The 24,971-nt window shown below is 47.8% G+C and overlaps 1 protein-coding gene across 4 annotated transcripts; it reads left to right on the plus strand.

The window, feature by feature from the left end:
- On the plus strand, positions 1-24,844 carry ACY3 (aminoacylase 3). Of its 4 annotated transcripts, none has more exons than XM_075842873.1 (7): positions 1-89; positions 2,782-3,015; positions 10,578-10,773; positions 11,989-12,082; positions 19,215-19,322; positions 22,303-22,412; positions 24,053-24,844. In XM_075842873.1, exons 2-7 carry the CDS (start codon positions 2,783-2,785, stop codon positions 24,260-24,262), a joined length of 951 nt encoding a protein of 316 aa, XP_075698988.1. In that variant the 5' UTR covers positions 1-89; position 2,782; the 3' UTR covers positions 24,263-24,844. The 4 variants fall into 4 exon arrangements, with proteins under 4 accessions (XP_075698988.1, XP_075698986.1, XP_075698987.1 ...); XM_075842871.1 differs by lacking the exon at positions 1-89 and adding an exon at positions 2,459-2,682; XM_075842872.1 differs by lacking the exon at positions 1-89 and adding an exon at positions 2,459-2,577.
- The last annotated feature ends 127 nt before the right edge of the window (positions 24,845-24,971 follow it).

A 24,971-nucleotide genomic window follows, 5' to 3' on the forward strand; every position in this document is an offset into this window, starting at 1 on the left:
CGCTATTGACCTGTACAGAATCAAAACAGCTGAAATGTGGTCTCTTTTCAGGCTCTTCTCATTGCGACACATAGAAATGTCGCTTTACAGTGCGATGAATACATTATCGTGCTGCAATGATTTTCTAGATGCGTCTATATTGGGTGTGGCCACGATTTTAGACAGTTCTGCATCTTTTTTCTCATATAGAAATAAATATATGCGACCGTTTACCGTAAACGATACCATAACTTTATTGCGTGGGTTTTTATGTGTATGCTTGAAAAAAGTCCAGTTGGACTGAAACGTCGCATGGGTGAATAAATAGCTCTTGCTCTTTTTGGAAGTGCTGCCTCTGTCCATTTTTTGTCTGCTTGGTATCAAAAATTTTGGTCGGTGGGGGTCCGGGTGGTGAGACCCCCACCGTTCGCTAAAACGAAGGTGCAGAAGCGTTAAGCTGAGCGCTTTGCTCCTTCGGCTGTGATCGGCACTCCCCATCAGGCTGAAGACGGCGCTCATAGACTTTCTATGATATATAACAAAAGTTTGATGAAAGTGCAGTCACTTTTTAATAGTTTTCTTATAAAGAAAAAAAAAGTTTTTACTTTTTGAGATGAAAGTTTTATCCTGCGCTTAAACCCGTATCCGTTAGGTCAGCGGCACTGACGGCTTCGGTGACAGCAGGTCCTGAGTGTCGCTGACCGTTTCTCTAGATGTGATCGATTACAGGTGGATCAGTTTGTCATAGACTTGCAGGAACTGCTGTCACCGAAGCCGTCAGTGCCACTGATCTGACGGACACAGGATTCACTTCTATGTATCCAGGATACAAAGCCGCTGTATCTTCAAATAGTAAAAAATTATGTTCGGACAACAGCGCGATGCGTCGCTATGACTACGAGTAAGTTAGGCCTTTTTTCCCCCTTTTTTTAAATGCTGTTTTCCGCAGTGGACATTGTGCCTGAAAAACGGCACCACAATTTTGTGCAGGTTTGCTGCCGGAAATCCCTGCGTGTTCCGGGATAGATACTCTGTGTGCTTTTACGCTGCGTATATCTGCCCTGTGTGAACAAAGCCTTAAAGTGACAGGTTACTATATACAAAAAGGATACATTGGCAGTCCATAGGCTGTAATTGAGGGATACATAGTTCCCCCTCCTTATGCCTTATTCAGACAGGCGTATAAATCGGATCTGTGACGGATGTTTTTTATTAACATCCGTCACACGGCTGCATATAAATCAATGGGGCTATTCACACGGGCGTTTTTGTAACGTACCGTGTGAAGGGCCCGAGAAAAAAATAGGACATGTCCTATTTTTGTCTGTTTTCACGGATTTCTCAATAGACTCAAGTCTATGATCGATCCGAGAAAACGGGTCCCACATGAATGTGAATCGGACTTCAAAAACATTGGACACGCTCGTTTGAATAAGCACTTAAAAGCATAATACAGCCACACGTCAGTACTCTACGTAGCCAAAATGGCACCAAAAATTTTTTGGGTTCGTTTTGGCTACTAGGAGCACGGGCAGCATATTGAGCTGACAAATCTGCTTTGATATTCTTTAAAAACTGCAATAACACAATACATTTACAAAAAGATATTGGGCCTCATTTATCAAATCGGTCTAAGCTTTTTCACATGAACGGGATAATCGGCCGTTTTGCCGAATTTTTTGTCGCGTGACCGAAAACCGCATCATGTGAATACACCCTTAGGCCACATGCACACGACCGTAATTACGGCCCATAGACTTCTATTGGACACGGGTACCTTACAGTTTGCATATGGGAAGGTGCCCGGGCCGTTGAAAAATATAGAACATGTCCTATTTCAAGCCGTAATTACGGCACGGGCAGCCCATAGAAGTCTATGGGGCTCCCGTAATTACGGGTGACTATGTATGTGAATTATGGGAGCGTTGCTAGGCGACGTCAGGGGATATGAATTTTTGAATAAAGAGAAGCAGAGAAAATGGCGTCTGAGCGATCATGTCACATAATTTCCAGCCCCCCTTTTTTTACGGGTCCGTAAATACAGGTGGAATACGGATGAGAATGGACCCATATTTACGACCAGTATTTACGGGACGGAAAAAATAGTATTATCAGCCGTATTTTGTTAACTGTGTGAACATAACCCTACCCTAACAAGAAAACTGGCCTCCTTGACCAGAGCATGGCTTCTAGGGGAGAATATCTCCATATGGCACCCATGCTCTGCTGTACAGGATCGATGCCATGTGCATGAGCCCTTGTTGGCACTTTCCATACAGCGCTTAGTGTTTTTGTATGAATATTTTCTTTGGATTTTTTACACCTCTTCTAATTTAAGGGTTAATCCAGCAGAATTGTTTAAATGTACAGGAAATGATAGCTGCAGGTCCTGCGTACACGGGGTTAATACAGTGACAAGTCAGGTTCTCACGCTCATATGACTAATGCATTGTTGGCACATGAAGGGTCGGACAGTGTAATGTCAGGTCACGGTGTGCGCGCGTATGGAGGGCTGTGAGCTCTGATCACCTGAGTTGTGCTCTGTGGTGGAAATTTACATACGACCCTTGGCCCTGTCAGCATTCCTGGGGTTAATAGGTAATGTGCGTTTAACCTGTAGAAGACATTCATGGATTTAACAGAAAAAGACTGAGGCTGGATCCGGCAATATCTGTTTGTTTAGAAAAGTGAGAGAAACTGAGTGTAGGTGACCTTCAAAACTTCCAGGGTCTATTGCTGTAATTCACGAAGACGGAAGAGTCAGAGATGCGCCTACTAATGTTTTCGTTTTTTCTTCCCCAGCATGTCCGGAGTGTTCTCCATGAACCCCCTACATCTTGTGGCTGTGACTGGGGGCACACATGGTAATGAGATGTCAGGGGTCACTCTCGTAAAACACTGGCTCAAAGACTCTACCGAACTGGCGAGGGAGACCTTCACAGCTGTTCCGTTATTGGCCAACCCGGAAGCAACAGAGAAATGCGTCAGATACTACGAAAGGGACCTGAACCGCTGCTTCACCAGGGACATCTTGAAGTAAGTCAGCTGTTTAGTAACTTTATGCTAAAGGATTCTATATCCTAAAAAAAGTGACGCTTTAGTCATTAGTCAACGATTGTTATATCATCAATTGGACTGAAATCACTGTGGACCCCCCGGCCGGGACGCCACTTAAGGGTCTTTTACACGCGCCAATTATCGGGTAAACGTGCAATCACAGAACGATCGATCCTGATCATTGCCCCGTGTAAACAGGGAAACGATCAGCCGATGAACGAGAAAATACTCGTTTGTCGACTGATTGTTGTGCTGCCGAAAATATTATCGTTGTCGGCAGCATGTGTCGGCAGGGGACTGCACAATTTTGCAGGTAACGGGATGTTTTACCCACAACAACGCGCAGCCAATAACAAGCTATTTGACAGCCGCACCGAATATGGTGCCGGCGTGGGTGCTGTGCACATAAAGTTTGCCATAATCAATGCGTTACAGTAAATGTGCTGCGGAAAATCTGCAATATTTACGGAGAAATATGCGCAGCAAAAACTCTCTATTTCTGGACTGATTTACCTGTGGTTTTTTTCCCCTACATTTTTTTATGCAGCCAAACGTGGCCTAATACGGTGTGGAAAACTATACAATGTAACCAATGGAAAAATATTCCACAACTCAGATTTCTGAATTGCTGGCATTTCTGATATATTTCCTATAGGATTACATTGTAACGTTTTCCGCACTCTGCTGAAATACGAGGCAAATACGCCGTGTACGACTGCACCATTAGGCCACATGCACACTTATGTATTACGTACGGCTTTGCCATGCAGATTTTCCTGCGACAAATCAGCTGCCTAATACAGTACCGGGAAAGTAAATGAGTTTCCAAGTAATGTCATCTACACGTTGCAGAATTTTTCCTTGCATAAATTGACTTGTGGTGCAGCATGTCAATTTATCAATTTTACCTGCGGAATTACCTGCGTTTACCTGCAGTTTTGATGCAGATTCTCCCCATCAGATTCTGCAACGTGTGCATGTTGCCTTAGGCCGGGTTCTAACGGGTCGGATATGCTGTGTAAAACTATGCAGTGTATGCGACCTGGAACCCGCAGCACATTCCGTCAGAAAACTTCCGCTGCGGAAAGCAGCGCTAGAAACAAACCCAAAACTTTCATTCTTACCCCGGCTGTAGACATAGCGTTGCGTCCCTCCGTTACACAGTTACATAGTTACATAGTTTGTACGGTTGAAAAAAGACGCATGTCCATCAAGTTCAACCAAGGGATGGGAAAGGGGAAGGGAACATTTTTTAGGAGCTAATATTTTTTTGTTCTAGGAAATTATCTTTGCCTTTTTTGCAGCATCTCCTGTCCCTGCTGTGACGGCTCCTGCGGTGAGGGTATGTTCACACGAGGTCATTACGTCCTTAATGGACGGACGTATTTCGGCCGCAAGTACCGGACCGAACACAGTGCAGGGAGCCGGGCTCCTAGCATCATAGTTATGTACGACGCTAGGAGTCCCTGCCTCGCTGCCGGACAACTGTCCCGTACTGAAAACATGATTACAGTACGGGACAGTTGTCCCGCAGCGAGGCAGGGACTCCTAGCGTCGTACATAACTATGATTCTAGGAGCCCGGCTCCCTGCACTGTGTTCGGTCCGGTACTTGCGGCCGAAAATACGTCTGGCAATTACGAACGTAATGACCTTGTGTGAACATACCCTGACTATTCCATAGATTCACAGTTCTCACAGAAAAGAAGACTTGTCGCCTCTGCAGGTTGAACCTTTTTTTCTCCAGACGGAGGGAGTGCCCCGTTTTTTGAGGGGGTTTTACATGGAACAGGATTCCACCATATTTTTTGTATGTGCCATTAATATATTTATATAAATTAATCATGTCCCCCCATATAGTCGTCTCTTTTCAAGGCTAAATAGGTTTAGTTCTTTTAATCTTTCCTCATAACTTAGATTCTCCATGCCCCTTATTAGTTTCGTTGCTTTTCTTTGTATATTTCCTCCTTTCTATGAACTGGAGCCCAGAACTGAACTGCATATTCTAGATGAGGCCTCACTAATGCTTTGTAAAGTGGTAATATTACATCCCTGTCCCGCGAGTCCATGCCTCTTTTGATACACGACAATATTTTGCTGGCCTTTGAAGCAGCTGATTGACACTGCATGCTGTTATTTAGTTTATGATTTACAAGTACACCCAGATCCTTCTCAACAAGTGAATCCGCCAGTGTAGCTCCCTCTAGGACATATGATGCAGGTTGTTCGTACCCAGATGCATAACTTTACATTTATCTACATTAAACTTCCTGATGCACACGACCGTAGCCATGTGCACGGCCGTGATTTCCCGGGTGGGCTGGCAGCGGACTGTCAGCCGCGAGCCGCCCGCAAATCGCGGGCCATGTACATGAAAACTACGGTCGTGTGCATGGCCCCATAGGAATGAATGGGGCCGCAATTCTCACGTAGATTTTCGGGGGATTTGCGGCCGCAAAAGCGCGTACGTGTGCATGGGGCCTCATTTTTTTAAAATCCGCTTGCAATTCATGAACATCTTCCATAGACTGAACATTACTACATAACTTGGTGTCATCTTCAAAAATAGAAATAGTGCTATTAATCCCATCCTCTATGTCATTAATAAATAAGTTGAATGATAGGGGTCCCAGCACTGAACCCTGGGGTCACCACATATAACCGGGGACCATTCAGAGTAGGAATCATTGACCACAACTCTCTGGATACGTGCTGTCCGGCCTCCCGGCATGACGCTGCAGTCCATGTAACCGCTGCAGCCAGGGCCGCCATCAGGAATTTCAGGGCCCCCTACAGCTACATTTTCTGGGCCCCCCTACCGTGGCACCGCCTGTTAACGGTACTCCGTCCAGTACTATATCATGGTACCCAGGGCCGCCATCAGGGGGGGTATTATGGGTACTGATGTGAGAGGCCCGGCCAAACCTAATTGAAAGGGGGGCCCGGCAAACTGCCGCGACTTGCCTTTGGTAGAAAAAAAACAGGCCCCTGCAATGGGGCCCGTTTTTTTCACCAAAAGAATGTCATGAGCTGCGGGCCCCCCTTTCAATTAGGTTTGGCCGGGCCTCTCACATCAGTACCCCTAATACCCCCCTGATGGCGGCCCTGGGTAGCATGGGGTCGTCATGGGGGCCGTCAAACACCGCCGCCTGTGCGACCGATCACGCGCACCCGCAAACTCCCGCGCATGCGCACCGGCGACCGCCTGGAACCGCGCACCGAATTTTGAGGCAGATTTTGACCTGCCCACACTATCTTGCCGCGTTTTTTGCCCACGGCGATTGAGGACAGCAGACAGAAAACGCAGCGAAAAATGCATTTTCTGCCTCCCATTGATTTCGATGGGAGGTCAGAGGCAGAACCGCGGCAAGAAAGGACGTGCTGCTTTTTCTTTTTTCCGCGACTGGTTCTCATTGATTTCAGATTAAATCAATGGGAGGCGGTTTTGGAAGTTTTTTGGTGCTGATTCTGACGCAGTGTCCGAGTCAATATCAAGGCCCAAAAACTCTGTGAACTGGGCCTTATTGTTAGGGCTTATTCAGACGAACGTGTAATACGTCCGTGAAACGTGTGTGATTTTCACGCGCCTTGCACGGACCTATGTTACTCTATGGTGCCGTGCAGACTGTCAGTGATTTTCACGCAGCGCGAGTCCGCTGCGTAAAACTCACGACATGTCCGATATTTGTGCATTGTTCGCGCATCACGCACCCATTGAAGTCAATGGGTGCGTGAAAATCACGCCCAGCGCTTCCGCAGCCGTATAAACTATGAATGAAAACAGAAATGCACCACGAGCTACAAACATACAAACAGAGTGTCATAATGATGGCGGCTGCGCGAAAATCACGCAACCGCGCATCATACGCTGCTGACACACGGAGCTGTTATGGACCTTTTGCATGCGCAAAACGCCACGTTTTTGCGCGCGCAAAAAGCACACGCTTGTGTAAATCCAGCCTTAGGGTAGGAACACACTAGGCATGAACGCTGCGGATTTTATGCAACACATTTTATTGTGGAAAATCCGCAGCGTATTACAGTCGCAGCAGAGTGGATGAGGTTTGAACAAATCTCATCCACACGCTGCAAAAATAATGGACCTGCAGTGTGACTGCAGTCGCATGTCAATGTATTCTGTGGAATCGCCGCTCCTCTGTTGCGGAAATGCTGCGGTTCTGCCGCAAAAATCACAAATGAGAAAAAAAAAAAAAGGCACTTTTTTAAATTTATAAAAAAGTTTAGACTTGCCCCGGCCGTAGTCCTGGTGACGCGATCCTCTATTCTTAGCGCAGCCCCGCCTCCTGTCATGACGTTTCATCCCATGTGACTGCTGCAGCGGTCACATGGTCTACAGCGTCATCCCAGGAGGCGGGGCTACGTTCAGAAGAGAGAGATGCGTCACCAGGACTACGGCCGGGGCAAGTCTAAACTTTTTTTTCCCTGCAGGATTCCCGCAGCGGACACGCCTTACCAAACCTGCGCCACTATTTGGTGCGGTTTTGCTGGCGGAATTCCCTGTGGCTCCCGGGATAAGCTGTGTCGTTTTACTCAGCATATCCGCCTAGTGTGTCCCTTATGATGTCGCTCCTGGAGCTGCTGCCGCTCTCTAAATAGGCAGTTGGTCCAGTAGAATTTGGAATTATTTTTTTTTGTGAACCAGCTTAAAAAAATACAAAACTTTTGTGTTAGGGCCTGTTCACATCACCGTTCGCTTCCGCTCCGGGGTTCCGTCTGAGGTTTCTGTCGGGTGAACCCCGCAACGGAAAGAGAAAGTGACAGCACAGCTTCCGTTTCCATCACCATTAGCGCAGTCGACTGCGCTATTAATTCCGTCCGAAAACCAGCCGGAATGGTGACGAACGGAAACCATTAGCGATGTTTCCGTCACCATTGAGATCAATGGTGACTGAAACGGAAGCTGTGCTGTCACTTTCACTTTCCGTTGCGGGGTTCACCCGACAGAAACCTCAGACGGAACCCCGGAGCGGAAGCGAACAGTGATGTGAACAGGCCCTAACACAAAAGTTTTGTATTTTTTTAAGCTGGTTCACAAAAAAAAATAATTCCAAATTCTACTGAACCAACTGCCTATTTAGAGACCGGCAGCAGCTCCAGGAGCGACATCATAAGGGACACACTAGGCGGATATGCTGAGTAAAACTCCACAGCTTATCCGCCCCGGGAGCCGCAGGGAATTCTGCCAGCAAAACCGCACCAAATAGTGGCGCAGGTTTGGTGAGGCGTGTCCGCTGCGGGAATCCTGCAGGGAAAAAAAAGTTTAGACTTACCCCGGCCGTAGTCCTGGTGACGCATCTCTCTCTTCTGAACGTAGCCCCGCCTCGTGGGATGACGCTGTAGACCATGTGACCGCTGCATCAGTCACATGGGATGAAACGTCATGACAGGAGGCGGGGCTGCGCTAAGAATAGAGGATCGCGTCACCAGGACTACGGCCGGGGCAAGTCTAAACTTTATCAATTTAAAAAAGTACCTTTTTTTTTTTTTTTTCTCATGTGTGATTTTTGCGGCAGAACCGCAGCATTTCCGCAACAGAGGAGCAGCGATCCCACAGAATACATTGACACGCTGCGGCTTAAAAAGCCAAAGCCACACTGCAGGTCCATTATTTTTGCAGCGTGTGGGTGAGATTTGTTAAAATCTCATCCACTCGGCTGCGACTGTAATACGCTGCGGATTTTCCACAATAAAATGTGTTGCATAAAATCCGCAGCGTTCATGCCTAGTGTGTTCCTACCCTAAGGCCGGATTTACACAAGCGTGTGCTTTTTGCACGCGCAAAAAACGTGGCGTTTTGCGCATGCAAAAGTTCCATAACAGCTCCGTGTGTCAGCAGCGTATGATGCGTGATTTTCGCGCAGCCGCCATCATTATGACACTCTGTTTGTATGTTTGTAGCATGTGGTGCTTTTCTGTTTTCATTCATAGTTTATACGGCTGCGGGAGTGCTGGGCGTGATTTTCACGCACCCATTGACTTCAATGGGTGCGTGATGCGCGAACAATGCACCAATATAGGACATGTCGTGAGTTTTACGCAGCGGACACGCGGACACACGCTGCGTGAAAATCACTGACAGTCCGCACAGCACCAGAGTAACATAGGTCCGTGCGAGGCGCGTGAAAATCACGCGCGTTGCACGGACGTATTACACGTTCGTCTGAATAAGCCCTAACAATAAGGCCCAGTTCACAGAGTTTTTGGGCCTTGATATTGACTCGGACACTGCGTCAGAATCAGCACCAAAAAACGTCCAAAACCGCCTCCCATTGATTTAATCTGAAATCAATGGGAGCCAGTCGCGGAAAAAAGAAAAAGCAGCACGTCCTTTCTTGCCGCGGTTCCGCCTCTGAACTCCCATCGAAATCAATGGGAGGCAGAAAATGCATTTTTCGCTGCGTTTTTTGTCTGCTGTCCTCAATCGCCGCGAGCAAAAAACGCAGCAAAAAAACGCGGCAAGATAGTGTGGGCAGGTCAAAATCTGCCTCAAAATTCTTTAAGGAATTTTGAGGCAGATTTTTTTTTGCCTGCAAAATACTGTGTGAACAGGGCCATACATAAACAGCACTTTGAGATAATTTACTCACTGTCAGAAGAGCTGCTCCCACTCCAGTCCTCTTCCGGCGATGTCTTCCAGGGGAGGTCTTCGGTCCAGACGTCCAGTCCTTCACCTCCAGCCAGGCTCCAGGTAAGTTTTGTCCATGTGGGTCCGCGGCTGCGCGCGCTTCGTTCGCGGGTGTGCGGGCGGCCGGTCGCGGGTGCGCGCGCGGTCGGTCGCGGGTGCGCGCGCGGTCGATCGCGGGTGCGCGCGGACGGTCTCCAGTGCGGGCGTTCGTGGATGCGCGCTCGCGAGTGCGCACGCGCGGGAGTTTCATTGTGCGCGCGATCGGGTGCGCGCGCGCGGGCGGACGGTTTGACGGCCCCCCCATGACGAGGGGAGGGGGCCCGCAGCAGCAGCAGCAGCAGCAGCTCACGACATTCTTTTGGTGAAAAAAACGGGCCCCATTGCAGGGGCCCGTTTTTTCCTACCAAAAGAATGTCGAGGCAGTTGCCGGGCCCCCCTTTCAATTAGGTTTGGCCGGGCCCCTCACACCACTACCCCTAATACCCCCCTGATGGCGGCCCTGGCTGCAGCCTCTGATTGGCTGTGCAATCACATGGGATGAAACGTAATCCCAGGAGGCCGGCCTGGAAGAAGAACAGAAGAAAGTTTCGTTATGACAATGCCCGAATTGTATGCATAAGCTTTTTTTTGTTTTCTGAGTTGTGATTTTTCCGCAACATTTGGCTATATGCTGCGGATTTAAATTCTGCACCGCAGGTCAATTTATGAACGTTTTCGCTGTGGTTTTTTCCGCAGCATGAGCCTAAGATTTTTCTAAATCTCATTCACTTTGCTGCTACTGTAAATGTTGCAGAATTTCTGCACAGAATTCCATTGCGGAAATTCCAGAGATTTTGCGCTACGTGGGAACCCGGCCTTTCTGTTCTCGGTTCATAACTTCGAATCCCTTCTTCCAGCTCCACAGAGTCACAAGATGAGCCATATGAAGTGAAAAGGGCCAGAGAGATTAACCGGGAGTTTGGTCCAAGAGGAAGCGTGAATGCCTATGACGTGATACTGGATTTACACAACACCACGTCTAACATGGGAGTCTGTCTGATCGTCAGCGAGGCTCATAGGCACCTGGAGATGCACGCATGCCACTACATACAGGTAAACGTCGCCCCTATCATGAACGCATACATTGAAATTGAGTGTCTTGTAGCTTTCGTCTGAGCCGATGTAACAGTGTACGGGCTCATAGACTTTCTGTTGAGCCCGTACACCGTTACATCGGCACTCCGAGAAAAGCGGATCAGAAACTGAGCGGCTTACCCAAGCGCTTCTGCTGCTTCGTTTTAGCGCTTGGTGGGGGTCTCAGTGCTCAGACTCCCACCAATCAAAACTTCTGACATGTCAGAAATTTTCAGAAAGTTTAGTTACCGTTTAAGAAGCTGCAGTCAATTGATCAGGAAAATTCTGTTTGACTTTTTTTGCAATTTGCTTAAAGAGAACCTTTCACCTCCCCATACATGTGCAGCTGAGTGCAGCATGTAATGGGGAGGGCTGCACAAACCCTGGGGCACTTTATATTTTTTTTCTACCTCCCTCCGTTATTTAGATATCGGTGCCGTTATATTTGACCTGAACAGTCAACGGAACGTGTAATGTCAAGGGGGCATGTAACTATGGCTGTGACACTGTCCAATCAGATATGGACAGTGTTACATCAAGAGCGAGGAGAGAGAGTGTGTGCGCGCGCGCTCTCTCACTCTTCAGCTTTGAAGATCAATCTTCTGCCGAACTGGCAAGGGGGCGTGTCTCTGCTACAGACAGTGTAAAGAGCTGTGGAGCTCTTGTGAGAGATCAGTCTTGTACTTTGTCTGCCGAACTGGCAAGGGGGCGTGTCACTGCTACGGACAATGTTAAAAGAGCTGGGGAGCACTTACACTGTCCGTCGTAGCAGAGACACGCCCCCTTGCCAGTTCGGCAGAAGGCTGATCTTCAAAGCTGAAGAGTGAGTGAGCGTGCGCGCGGGAGCGCACACTCTCTCTCTCCTCACTTTTGATGAAACACTGTCCAGATCTGATTGGACAGTGTCACAGCCATAGTAACACGCCCAGTTGACAGTAGACGCCCCGTTGACAATTCAGGTGGTTGTTTAAATATCGGGCGCCAAATATAACGGCACCGATATCTAAATAACGGGGGAAGGTAGAAAAAAAATGTAAAGAGCCCCAGGATTTGTGCAGCCCTCCCCATTACATGCTGCACTCAGCTGCACATGTATGGGGAGATGAAAGGTTCTCTTTAAATGTTGTTTCCAAAAAAGTGGATTTTCAGCCATAAAATAATCTTTCTGTTCATGCATATAATCCATATTTTCAGACCCACCTTCCCAACTTTGACCCACAAATATTTCTGTACAAGGAACCCGGATCAGAATTGTATGATCTAGCCTCTGTTAGTAAAGCCGGCATTGGTGAGTACAAGTGAGCATATTTTTTTCGCATATTTATGGGACATTCTGTGTTATAGCTTAGAGCCGCACATATGATAATATTTGTTCAGTTTCTAATATAATACCTCCCAGTTTCTGAGATAAGAGACACAGCAGAGTATTAGATTTTGTTCTTGTCCCTTTATTTATATATCGGTATATGAATATAATGCCATTGTGCAATACAGTCTCTACATAATGCCATACAGTGCCCACCAGTGGCGTAACTACCGCCGTAGCAGCCGTAGTGGCTGCTGCGGGGTCCGTGGCATGAGGGGGCCCGTGTCGCCCGCCGGCACGGGCCCCCACCATGGCCGGAGGCTTCGCTAGCAGCCGCTATGGCTGCTACAGCGCGACGCCACTGAACAGTACGGCAGAGCAGGGAGGTATCTCCCCGCTCTGCCATTAAACAAAAGACATGTATCCCCTATCCACAGCATATCCACAGGACAGGGGATACATGTGTGATTGCTGGCATTGATAGGGAGAACGGGGGACTGAAAGTCCCCTGAAGTTCTCCATCACAAACCTCGGACTTCCGGGGTCTGTGTCGGCAGCTCCGTAGAAATGAATGGAGCGCCGGTCGCGCTTGTGCACATGCGTGACCAGCGCTCCTTTCATTTTTATTGAGCTGCGCAGACACCGGAAGTCAGAGGTTAGTCATGGAGAACTTCAGGGGACTTTCAGTCCCCCGTTCTCCCTATCAATGCCAGCAATCACACATGTATCCCCTATCCTGTGGATAGGGGATACATGTCTTTTGTAGGACACACTGTAGGTCGGATTTTTTTGGGGGGGGTTGGGGCTGCATGGCGTTACCTACAGTGGGGCTGTATAGTGTTACCTACAGGGGGGGCTGTATAGCGTTACCTACAGGGGGAGCTGTATGGCATTACCTACAGGCGTTAGCGCCATACAGCCCCCTCTGTAGAGAACGCCATACAGCCCCCTCTGTAGATAGTGCCATACAGCCCCCACTGTAGAGAACGCCATACAGCCCCCCCCTGTAGAGAATGCCATACAGCCCCCTCTGTAGAGAACGCCATACAGCCCCCACTGTAGAGAACGCCATACAGCCCCCACTGTAGAGAACGCCATACAGCCCCCACTGTAGAGAACGCCATACAGCCCCCTCTGTAGATAGCGCCATACAGCCCCCACTGTAGAGAACGCCATACAGCCCCCACTGTAGAGAACGCCATACAGCCCCCACTGTAGAGAACGCCATACAGCCTCCCTTTAGAGAATGCCATACAGCCCCCTTTGTAGATAACGCCATACAGCCCCCACAGTAGAGAACGCCATACAGCCCCCTTTGTAGATAACGCCATACAGCCCCCTCTGTAGATATCTACAAAGGGGGCTGTATGGCATTATCTACATAGGGGGCTGTATGGCGTTATCTACAAAGGGGGCTGTATGGCATTCTCTACTGTGGGGGCTGTATGGCGTTATCTACTGTGGGGGCTGTATGGCGTTCTCTACTGTGGGGGCTGTATGGCGTTCTCTACTGTGGGGGCTGTATGGCGTTATCTACAAAGGGGGCTGTATGGCGATACGCGTGGGGTTTCTTTCCCCTATTTTCCCCCATATAGCCTGAGATATAGGACATGCTGATCTGATGCCTAACTGATGCAACATTTTTACACACTCTTTTCAAGATTAATGCATTGCATGTCTGCTCTGGGGGTTTAGGTGAGTGTAAGGAGGTAGCTATTTGCTAGCCACTTATCAGGGTGGTATTCCTCCTTCAGTGATTTGTATATGGCATATCATATGCTATTTTAAATATTTTTAACTTGTATGTAGTGTTTTGGTATTCAATAAACGGTTATTTTGTATACTCATATGGTTATTCTTTGAAAGTTATACCCGTTGCCTTATACATACCCATTTGTTTTGCTTTATATCTACAGGGGGCTGTATGGCGTTATCTACAGGGGGGTCTGTATGGTGTTATCTACAGGGGGATGTATGGCGCTATCTACAGGGGGGCTGTATGGCGTTATCTACAGGGGGGGTCTGTATGGCGTTATCTACAGGGGGGCTGTAGGACGTTATCTACAGAGGGGGCTGTATTGCGTTATCTACAGGGGGCTGTATGGCGTTATCTACAGGGGGCTGTATGGCGTTATCTACAGGGGGGCTGTAAAAAAGGCACTATCTATAAGGGGGGGTTGTGTGACACCCAGGGGAGGTTGTGTGACACCCAGGGGAGGGGGGGCCCCAGTCAAAAGTTTGCTATGGGGCCCAGTTTTTCCTAGTTACGCCCCTGGTGCCCACATTGCCTAGACAGTGCCATACTGTACCTACTTACTGCGTACAGTGTAAGGTTGCAGGGACTCCATATGCTTAGGGCCTCATGCACACACTGTAGCCGTGTGCACAGTCCATGATTACGGCACGGACGGGCCGCAGAGAGTCATTAGTGGGCCATCTGCAATCACAGACTGTGCACACACAAGATGTGCATTGACTTCAAGGAGCCTGGACCTCAATTGCGGTCTGTAAAATATGTCCTATTCTTCTTTGTGGTCCGGGCTTCGGGCTGAGCACGGACTGTGGCAACCATGGTTGCGTGCATTGGCCCATAGCATAGAATGTGTTCTATACTATCCGCATGTTCGGTCCGTGAGATAAGGAACGGATGTCGGTCGTATTTCCCGGACTGGCCACAGTTTAGGAAGCGGGGCTCCTAGAATCATAGTGTAATGATGGGGGTAAGGAAACAGACAAGTGAGCCCTAATCTACCCGCCACTCAGTCCCTGCCTACTTGCAACGACCCGCCCTAGGCGACGGGGTACAACTGGGCGACGGTCCCTACGCTCAATAAGTGCACGACAGACAAACAGACAAGGGTACACAGAAGCAAAGGAAAAGGGGCAGTTGCCCACGGTGACACCGTGAGCAACAAGAGTGGTGAACGAGCCGAGTCAAACCAGGAGTGTACGAGGTACCAAACGCAGAGCAGGAGAGAAGTCAGTAAGCCAGGGTCAATATGAAGCAGGGTCAAATGGTTCAAGAAGCTGCAGCAGGGCCAGGAAACAAAACGAGAAGAATCACAAGCAAGGAGGAACAGGAAAGGCAGGTATAACTAGACAGAGGGCGGGAGCTAGCTCCGTCTGGCCAGGCTGTGATAGGCTCTCCCACTCCTAAGCCTGCCATCCTGAGTGGTGGAAGATGGAGTCAGTCTCACAGACATAGAAGCAGGTGCAGACTGATTACCTATGGGCGTGGATACAGAAGCTGTGCCTGGCAGATCCTTAACACATAGTTATCTTTGATGCTAGCTGTCCCTGCCTTCCTGTGGTAATACTGTCCCGTACTGTAATCATGTTTTCAGTACGGGACAGTATTCCCATGGCTAGGCACTGACTCAGCATCATGGGTCCCGGCTCCCTGAACCGTGTTCGTGTGAATAAGGCTTTAGTATGGTGCTCTGTCAGGAGATGCAAGACAAAGATATTTTCCCCCAGAAATAATGGGGAACACCTCAGTTATACGGCATGTGATCTAGCATGTCACAATTTTTTTGTGAAATTGGAGACACACTGAGTATGTGCCAAGACAGGGAATCAGGAACGGGAGGCCAGGGATGTTGCCCCAGAGAGAACTGGTGCAGGAAGAATTTGCAGGTGACGCAGGGGTAAACTGCAGAACACAACTCTATACGATCACAAAAAATTTGCAAAAGTCGTCAGCTCTCTCTCTTATGTGCACCCCCCCCCCCCAAGCTGATGTTCAGTGGCCATGGTCTTTCCTGTATGCACCCCCCCTCAAGCTGGTGTTCAGTAGTCACTCTCTCTCCTGGGTACAGCGCCCGCAAGCTGGTATTCAGTAGCCACGGTCTCTCCTGTGTGTAGTTCCCCCTTGCTGGTGTCCGTTAGCCAAGGTCTCTCCTACGTGCATCCCCCAAGCTGGTGTTCAGTAGCCACGGTCTGTCCTGTGTGCAGTTCCCCCAAGCTAGTATTCAGTAGCAGCAGTCTCTCCTATGTACACCACCCTAAGCTGATGTTCATTAGCCATGGTCTTTCCTATGTGCACCCCCCCCCCAAGCAAGTGTTCAGTAGCCGCAGTCTCTCCTATGTGCAACCCCCCAGCTGGTGTTCAGTAGCTGCGGTCTCTCCTATGTGCGACCCCCAGCTGGTGTTCAGAAGCCTCGTATGCACCTTAGATGGATCATCTTTGCAAAGAAAGTCAGGGACAAGGGTCACACTGAAATGTAAGTTTAATTAACTGATTAATTGGTTTATGTCACATACGTGGTAACAGTTTGCATTATATGACTTCTATGTTTGCATGGCACACTGAGTACTTTATCATTGTTTTTTGTTTTTTTTTTATCGGCACGACATCCAAAAAAGGTTGCATACCCCTGGACTCCGCATTTATATCAAGGCTAATTGACCTTATGATCAGAGGTGTAACTTAAAAGCTCCTAGGCCCCAATGCAAAAACTGTAACATGGCTCCCCAAATTTTATGCTTCATTTCTAGTACTGGACCTTTTGGGCTTCCTCAGATTTCTGGGTCCAGGTGAGACTGCACCCCCTATAGTTATGCCCAGTGGCGTAACTACCGCTATAGCAGCCGTAGCGGCTGCTACGGGGCCCGCGGCATGAGGGGCCCGTGTTGCCCGCCGGCACGGGCCCCCACCATGGCCGGAGACTCCGCTAGCAGCCGCTATGGCTGCTACAGCGTGACACCACTGAACACTACGGCAGAGCAGGGAGGTATCTCCCCGCTCTGCCATTAAACAAAAGACATGTATCCCCTATCCACAGGATAGGGGATACATGTGTGATCGCTGGCATTGATAGGGAGAACGGGGGACTGAAAGTCCCCTGAAGTTCTCCATCACAAACCTCGGACTTCCGGGGTCTGTGTCGGCAGCTCCGTAGAAATGAATGGAGCGCCGGTCGCGCTTGTGCGCATGCGTGACCAGCGCTCCTTTCATTTTTATTGAGCTGCGCAGACGCCAGAAGTCAGAGGTTAGTCATGGAGAACTTCAGGGGACTTTAGGTCCCCCGTTCTCCCTATCGCTGCTAGCGATCACACATGTATCCCCTATCCTGTGGATAGGGGATACATGTCTTTTGTCTTTTCACACTGTAGGTCACATTTTTTTGGGGGGTTGGGGACGCTGTATGGCGTTCCCTACAGGGGGGGGGCTGTATGGTGTTCCCTACAGGGGGTGGGCTGTATGGCTTTCCCTACAGGGGGGACTGTATGGCACCATCCACAGAGGGGGCTGTATGGCGTTATCTACAGACGGGGCTGTATGGCGTTATCTACAGAGGGGGCTGTATGGTGCTATCTACAGGGGGGACTGTATGGCCCCATCCACAGAGGGGGCTGTATGGCGTTATCTACAGAGGAGGCTTCTATGGCGTTATCTACAGAGGGGGCTGTATGGCGCTATCTACAGGGGGGCTGTATGGCGCTATCTACAGGGTGGCTGTATGGCGCTATCTACAGGGGGGCTGTATGGCGTTATCTACAGAGAGGGCTGTATGGCGTTATCTACAGAGGGGGCTGTATGGCGTTATCTACAGAGGGGGCTGTATGGCGTTATCTACAGAGGGGGCTGTATGGCGTTATCTACAGAGGGGACTGTATGGCGCTATCTACAGGGGGGCTGTATGGCGCTATCTACAGGGGGGCTGTATGGCGCTATCTACAGGGGGGCTGTATGGTGCTATTTACAGGGGGGCTGTATGGCGCTATCTACAGAGGGGGCTGTATGGCGTTATCTACAGAGGAGGCTTCTATGGCGTTATCTACAGAGGGGGCTGTATGGCGCTATCTACAGGGGGGCTGTATGGCGCTATCTACAGGGTGGCTGTATAGCGCTATCTACAGGGGGATGTATGGCGCTATCTACAGGGGGAGCTGTATGGCGCTATCTACAGGGGGGCTGTATGGCGTTATCTACAGGGGGGACTGTATGGCGCCATCCACAGAGGGGGCTGTATGGCGTTAGCTACAGAGGGGGCTGTATGGCGTTATCTACAGAGGGGGCTGTATGGCGCTATCTACAGGGGGGCTGTATGGCGCTATCTACAGGGGGGCTGTATGGCGCTATCTACAGGGGGGCTGTATGGCGCTATCTACAGGGGGCTGTATGGCGCTATCTACAGGGTGGCTGTATGGCGCTATCTACAGGGGGGCTGTATGGCGTTATCTACAGGGGGGACTGTATGGCGCCATCCACAGAGGGGGCTGTATGGCGTTATCTACAGAGGGGGCTGTATGGCGTTATCTACAGAGGGGGCTGTATGGCGTTATCTACAGAGGGGGCTGTATGGCGCTATCTACAGGGGGGCTGTATGGCACTATCTACAGGGGGGCTGTATGGCGCTATCTACAGGGGGGCTGTATGGCGCTATTTACAGGGGGGCTGTATGGCGCTATCTACAGAGGGGGCTGTATGGCGTTATCTACAGGGGGGGCTGTATGGCGCTATCTACAGGGGGGCTGTATGGCGCTATCTACAGGGTGGCTGTATGGCGCTATCTACAGGGGGATGTATGGCGCTATCTAAAGGGGGAGCTGTATGGCGCTATCTACAGGGGGGCTGTATGGCGTTATCTACAGGGGGGACTGTATGGCGCCATCCACAGAGGGGGCTGTATGGCGTTATCTACAGAGGGGGCTGTATGGCGTTATCTACAGAGGGGGCTGTATGGCGCTATCTACAGGGGGGCTGTATGGCGCTATCTACAGGGGGGCTGTATGGCGCTATCTACAGGGGGGCTGTATGGCGCTATCTACAGGGAGGCTGTATGGCGCTATCTACAGAGGGGGCTGTATGGCGTTATCTACAGGGGGGGCTGTAAAAAAGGCACTATCTACAAGGGGGGGTTGTGTGACACCCAGGGGAGGGGGGCCCCAGTCAAAAGTTTGCTATGGGGCCCAGTATTTCCTAGTTACGCCCCTGGTTATGCCCCTGCTTGTGACTCAATCCCAGTTCCATCGCTGATATAACTTAGCTTCTTCCTGGACTTGGCTACAAGACGAAGCAGAAAGTTCAAAGCAGATCTACTCCCCTCTCTGGTATTAGGACCATGTGTCGGCTATGGGGTTATACTGATCACTGTGTCTGCAATTTCAGGTTTTGAGCTGGGTCCTCAGCCACAGGGGGTTGTCAGAGGCGACATGCTGCAAAAGATGAAGACACTTGTTAAAGTTACTTTGGACTTCATCAACCACTGGAATCAAGGTACTGATAAGGAATACAGGATCAGTGGCGTACCACAAAATTACACTTAGAATAGCAGAGGAAACTTTATAGAGGAGACAACCAGTTTTGCCATAATTTTAGTTTAAAGAGGCTCTGTCACCAGATTTTTCAACCCCTATCTCCTATTGCAGCAGATCGGCGCTGCAATGTAGATACGAGTAACGTTTTTTTTTTTTTTTTAAAACGAGCATTTTTGGCCAAGTTATGACCATTTTTATATTTATGCAAATGAGGCTTTCTAAAGTACAACTGGGCGTGTTTAACGTTAAAGTACAACTGGGCGTGTATTATGTGCGTACATCTGGGCGTTTTTACTTCTTTTACTAGCTGGGCGTTGTGAATGGGAGTGTATGATGCTGACGAATCAGCATCATCCACTTCTCTTCGTTAACACCCAGCTTCTAGCAGTTCACAGACACACAGCGTGTTCTCGAGAGATCACGCTGTGACGTCACTCACTTCCTGCCCCAGGTCCTGCATCGTGTCGGACGAGCGAGGACACATCGGCACCAGAGGCTACAGTTGATTCTGCAGCAGCATCGGCGTTTGCAGGTAAGTCGATGTAGCTACTTACCTGCAAACACTGATGCTGCTGCAGAATCAACTGTAGCCTCTGGTGCCGATGTGTCCTCGCTCGTCCGACACGATGCAGGACCTGGGGCAGGAAGTGAGTGACGTCACAGCGTCCTCTCTGGAGAACACGCTGTGTGTCTGCACTGCCAGAAGCTGGGCGTTCTGAAGAGAAGTGGATGATGCGGATTCGTCAGCATCATAAACTTCTATTCACAACGCCCAGCTAGTAAAAGAAGTAAAAACGCCCAGATGTAACACACACAATACACGCCCAGTTGTACTTTAACGTTAAACACGCCCAGTTGTACTTTAGAAAGCCTAATTTGCATAAATATAAAAATGGTCATAACATGGCCAAAAATGCTCGTTTAAAAAAATAAATAAAAATGTTACTGTAATCTACATTGCAGCGCCGATCTGCTGCAATAGGAGATAGGGGTTGCAAAATCTGGTGACAGAGCCTCTTTAATAATTTCTGTACAGATGTAGCCAAGTTTATCTTGACTTTGATAATGTGCTGCAGTTTGATATCACACAACAAAAGCCATTGTCCTCTGTCTGGCAATGGTAGGCTATGGAGACATTTAGTGTGTACGTCAGGAGCTTTGTTGACATACACGCTAAACGTGTACCAAAAACATGATGGAAACAGTGCCTAAGTCCTGTGGTAGATTGAGAGAGAAATTTGATGTTTTGGGGGACATTCTGCTAATAATATATGAACTATTCGCTACATACTCTATGTCAATACGCTCGCCTTTTAATCCTCTTCTGCTCACCTATATTCTTTTTACAACGTGGAGCCCAAAACTGAATCCCCTTCATCAAGATGTGGCCTTACAAAGGATTTATAGAGGCACAATATTACATTTGGATCACGTTTTATTAGCTCTTTTTAAAATCTGATTTGCTTTTGCAGCTGCTGCCTGACATTAAGTTCTGCTGCTTAGCTTTAATGTACATACACTTACACTATTGCTGTGGCCTAGGTGCATTAGTATACATTTATTAACATAAAATGTCACCTGCCATTGTACAGGAGGCAACCTGGACTTCCTAGACCACCACTAAGGCTTAGGCTCCACTATAACATAGGTGCCGATTTGCAATAACGTCACAACATTACCGCAATTTCAATGTCTCTCTATGGGAAAAAAAGTTTCAAACTACCTTGTGACCATGGTTGCATAGGTAAACACTAGTTATGCACTCTGAGAAACACGTCAAGTCAATGGGTTCCGTCGCGCGCCGGTTGTCTCTATTGTTCTGCTCATCCGACAGAGTAGAACAACGGAATGCCGAACGCAGATGTGAACGGTGCCTTACTCCAAACTTACTTGAACCCCCTAACCACCCCCTGATTACCTAACAGTGCCCCTCTTAGGCTTGGTGGTTTTGTGGTTGTTACACTCTACTGTCTGGCCTGCTACAACATATAGGAAAGGAATCTAGGAGAAACATAGCTTCCTTCCACAACTACTCTTGCACAAGCGTCACATGGCATACACAATCAGAAGGAATCTGATTTGTCCCACCACAATCATATTTATAATAGCAGAAGTATAATTCTTTTTTGTCTGGACCTATAGTGTATGTCTACACGTAGTATAAACACTTCCGATTTTCCGCAACGGATTTCATGCGGAAAATCCGCAGCATAATAAAGTTGCAAAACGGTGGATGGGACTTGAACAAATCTCATCCACACGCTGCATAAAAAATCCACCCAAAAAATCGTTCGTAAATTGTCCTGCGGCGCTTTTCTTTTAATCCGCATGTCAATTTATGCTTCGGAATCGCTGCTTTTCCTTTGCTGGTTTTCCCTTTTTTAATTCAATGGGAGGTAAAACCCGTAACATATAGCAGATGTTGCAATTTTTGCGGCGGAATAGCTTAGATTTCGCCGCAAAAATCGCAACTCAGAAAAAAAGAAAAAAGCTTATACTTACCCAGATCTCTCTCTCTGCTCCTGTGGCCAGCCAGGCCTCCAAGGATGACGTTTCATCCCATGTGACAGCTGTAGCCAATCACAGGCTGCTGCGGTCACATGGGATGAAACTTCATCCCAGGAGGCATGCATAGCCACTATGGGTAAGTATAGGGTTTTTTGTTTTTTTTTACCTGCTGGTTTCCGCAGTGGACAATTTTGTGCGGTTTTTCGGCCCGAATTCCCTGTGGGGAACAGGGCGGATACAGTACTTTTACGCAGCATATCCGCCCTGTGTGAACACAGCCATACAGTATGTAGTAGTACCGAAACCAAGACAACTGGGCCTTCACATATCGCTAGTGTTCTGTAGATGATGACCAAAGTCCTCCCGAAGATCTATTCATCCATTAGGTCCAAATAGTGCGTCAAAATTGTGAACACTTTTTCTTTTTCAAGGAATGGAGTTTCCAGCTTTTGAAGTTGATGTTTACCAGCGTGTTGGTCATGTACAATTTCCTCTATCACCTGATGGAGAAGTATCTGCAGTTGTACATCCTTCCCTACAGGTAAACGTCAGGCTAACAAAAATAATCAAAAACATTCATCAATAATGATTATCCTGTCCTTTAGCTTTTTTGAGTTCTCATATATATATAATTTTGGTTTTATATCTAAATGTGCACTCCATAAAAGAATGAGAAACTCTGCAAGTATTTGCTTTATTAATGATGGAATTTAGTTACGTCTGATCTTATACACTGTTCACATTTAAAGCTTCATTCGGAATTCTACTGCTTGCATCTCAGGCCCTGTTCACACAGTGGATTCCGCCACAACGTTCCGACTCCCATTCATTTCATTTGTCAGCTAGTTGACAAAAGAAGCGTCCTGCCCGATCTTTGGCCAGGTTCCGCCAAAACCTCCTATTGAAGTGAATGGGAGCAGGAATCTTTCTGCTGACAGCAGGAATAATTCTGCGGCGGGACCCGCTAAGCAAAATCCACCGTGTGAACATAGTCTTAGAATCCAATAAAACAGTGAGACCCACCTTTAACAACTTAGGTCAGATGCAAGGCACTGGAATTGTTTCTGGGAGTTGTAGGATATTTCTACAGTGGACTATTACTCGGCAACTTTTTTTTAAAAGTCAGAAATTGTGATTGGTGGGGTTCAGGCCGATGAGTCACCCTTTAAACATCTGCCAGAGTCCCCCGCAGTAAAGTATATGCTATTCAGACTAAAAAGGGTCTGCAAATAGATATCATATGTAGATTTTTATTTCGATATAAACTGTTATTAATGTGGAAAAGTGGAGTTATACTTTACATTTTTTTTAATTGTAGATCCCTTGGTATGCTTACAGGACAAAGTTGCGACCCTTAGGATCATCTTGGATCATCCCGAACTGGCTCCCTCTAGTGGCTAATATAAACACATAAATAATTTTGTTATGTCTGATAACAAGCATTTGCCCTAAAGATGGCACATTAAATAACTGTTGGCCAAATGCCCATGCGGGCAACAGTTATTTCGCCTGACTCCCCCATAAACCGTATGTTCAGCGTGCAGGTTTATGTCAATGCGTAGAGGATCAGAGGCCACTGCTAGACGCCTCTAGCATGGCTTATCTCCTGTGGGGACAAAAGATTGGTGATGTTGAACTCTAACATGCTGATGCTTCTTTCCCACGATATCTGCCGTCAGGGAGAGTTGGGGGGGGGGGGCCTCCATACACAGGTTCTGCTGAGCTTTGTATGGGCACCTTAATAATTTCCAACAGATTGAAATGACTTCTAACTGCATTGGCCATTGTGTTCAATAGATGACAACTTGATATTTTTTTATAAGGTCATTTTTAGCTAATATATCAACCCAATTTACTTAGTATTGGTTGCCAGTGGAGTGACGGAGCTACCCATGTGGCTGCTATAGGGTCCATTGCAGGAAGACCTGACTGTGGTCATACTCTTCTTTCAGTCTCTTTCTTTGGCTGAGAACGTCACATATGACCTCAATGCCCACCACTTGTCTAGACTAGCCACTATTAGATCTTCTGTATTTTATACATAATGCCCATTAAGCTCAACGTCAATGATAGCCAAGCCAAGTACGAAAATTTACTGCTCATGTCTTCTGCTCTTCTAGTGGGTTTACCACCGAAGGAACTCTGCTCACATGTCTGACCCATTTGCTCTTCTTTCCTCAGGATCGAGATTTTTTTCTTCTCCACCCTGGTGATCCTGCATTTCTGAGTTTGGATGACCAGATAATCCCGTATACCGGAGAACAACCAGTTTACCCGGTGTTTATTAATGAGGCAGCATATTATGAGAAGAATATCGCTTTTATATTGGCTAAGAAGATGCAAGTATCTGTTCCTGCTCTTTCCTCCACAAGTCAGAAGAGGACTTTATAAATCGGATGGATGCCTCTCCATCTGACTCTGGGCTTAGGATATCCAGTCAAGGACTTAGCATTCATAAATCAGCAGCTAAACCTCAAGTACCGTATATACATTTTATATATGCTGCAGGGTCACATACCTTTATATCTCAAATATAAACGGGTGACATTTAGACATTGTCTCCCGCTCTTGTGTTTTGCCCTTGGCGGGAGTTTGGCCCCATGATTGGTTAAGGTTCGCTATGTTATGCTAGAAGACAAAAGGTCATAAATTATAATTGATCAAATGCTGTGAATTGAGGCATGTTCTGGATCAACAAGCTGCTAAAATTACTTGAAATTCCAGATTTTAAAAAATCGGAATATTAAAACTTACTTTGATCATTTTTAGTGCACTCCCGACCCAAGCATTGTATACGAACCTCCTTATCACTAAACTGCTGCTGATCTGACCCTCCCATGCTCTAGTTTGGAAGTTTGAGATTTTCTGTTATTCCAGCATTGGGTTTAGTAGAATTGTAGACCACCACCATCTGAATTAATGGACCTTTGATTATACATTTTCTAAGAATCTAATAAAAGATATTGGAATTTTTCTGTTTTGATGCCATTCTTGTGCCAACAGGAAGTGCAGCCATATTAGTTATCATTTTTGAATTAGGACCTGTTCACATCTGAGTTGGAGGCTGCGTTATTGTTTTCAGTAAAACCATGGACAACAT

This window comes from Rhinoderma darwinii, chromosome 11 (genome assembly GCF_050947455.1).
Source record: "Rhinoderma darwinii isolate aRhiDar2 chromosome 11, aRhiDar2.hap1, whole genome shotgun sequence".
Taxonomy (NCBI): Eukaryota; Metazoa; Chordata; class Amphibia; order Anura; family Rhinodermatidae; genus Rhinoderma; species Rhinoderma darwinii.

Excerpts from the sequence above, each read along its gene's own strand:
- ACY3 (XM_075842873.1), top strand. The coding sequence starts at position 2,783 with ATGTCCGGAGTGTTCTCCATGAACCCCCTACATCTTGTGGCTGTGACT. Across the intron at positions 19,323-22,302 it reads CATCAACCACTGGAATCAAG|GAATGGAGTTTCCAGCTTTT; the intron begins GTACTGATAAGG and ends TTCTTTTTCAAG. Across the intron at positions 22,413-24,052 it reads TTGTACATCCTTCCCTACAG|GATCGAGATTTTTTTCTTCT; the intron begins GTAAACGTCAGG and ends TTCTTTCCTCAG.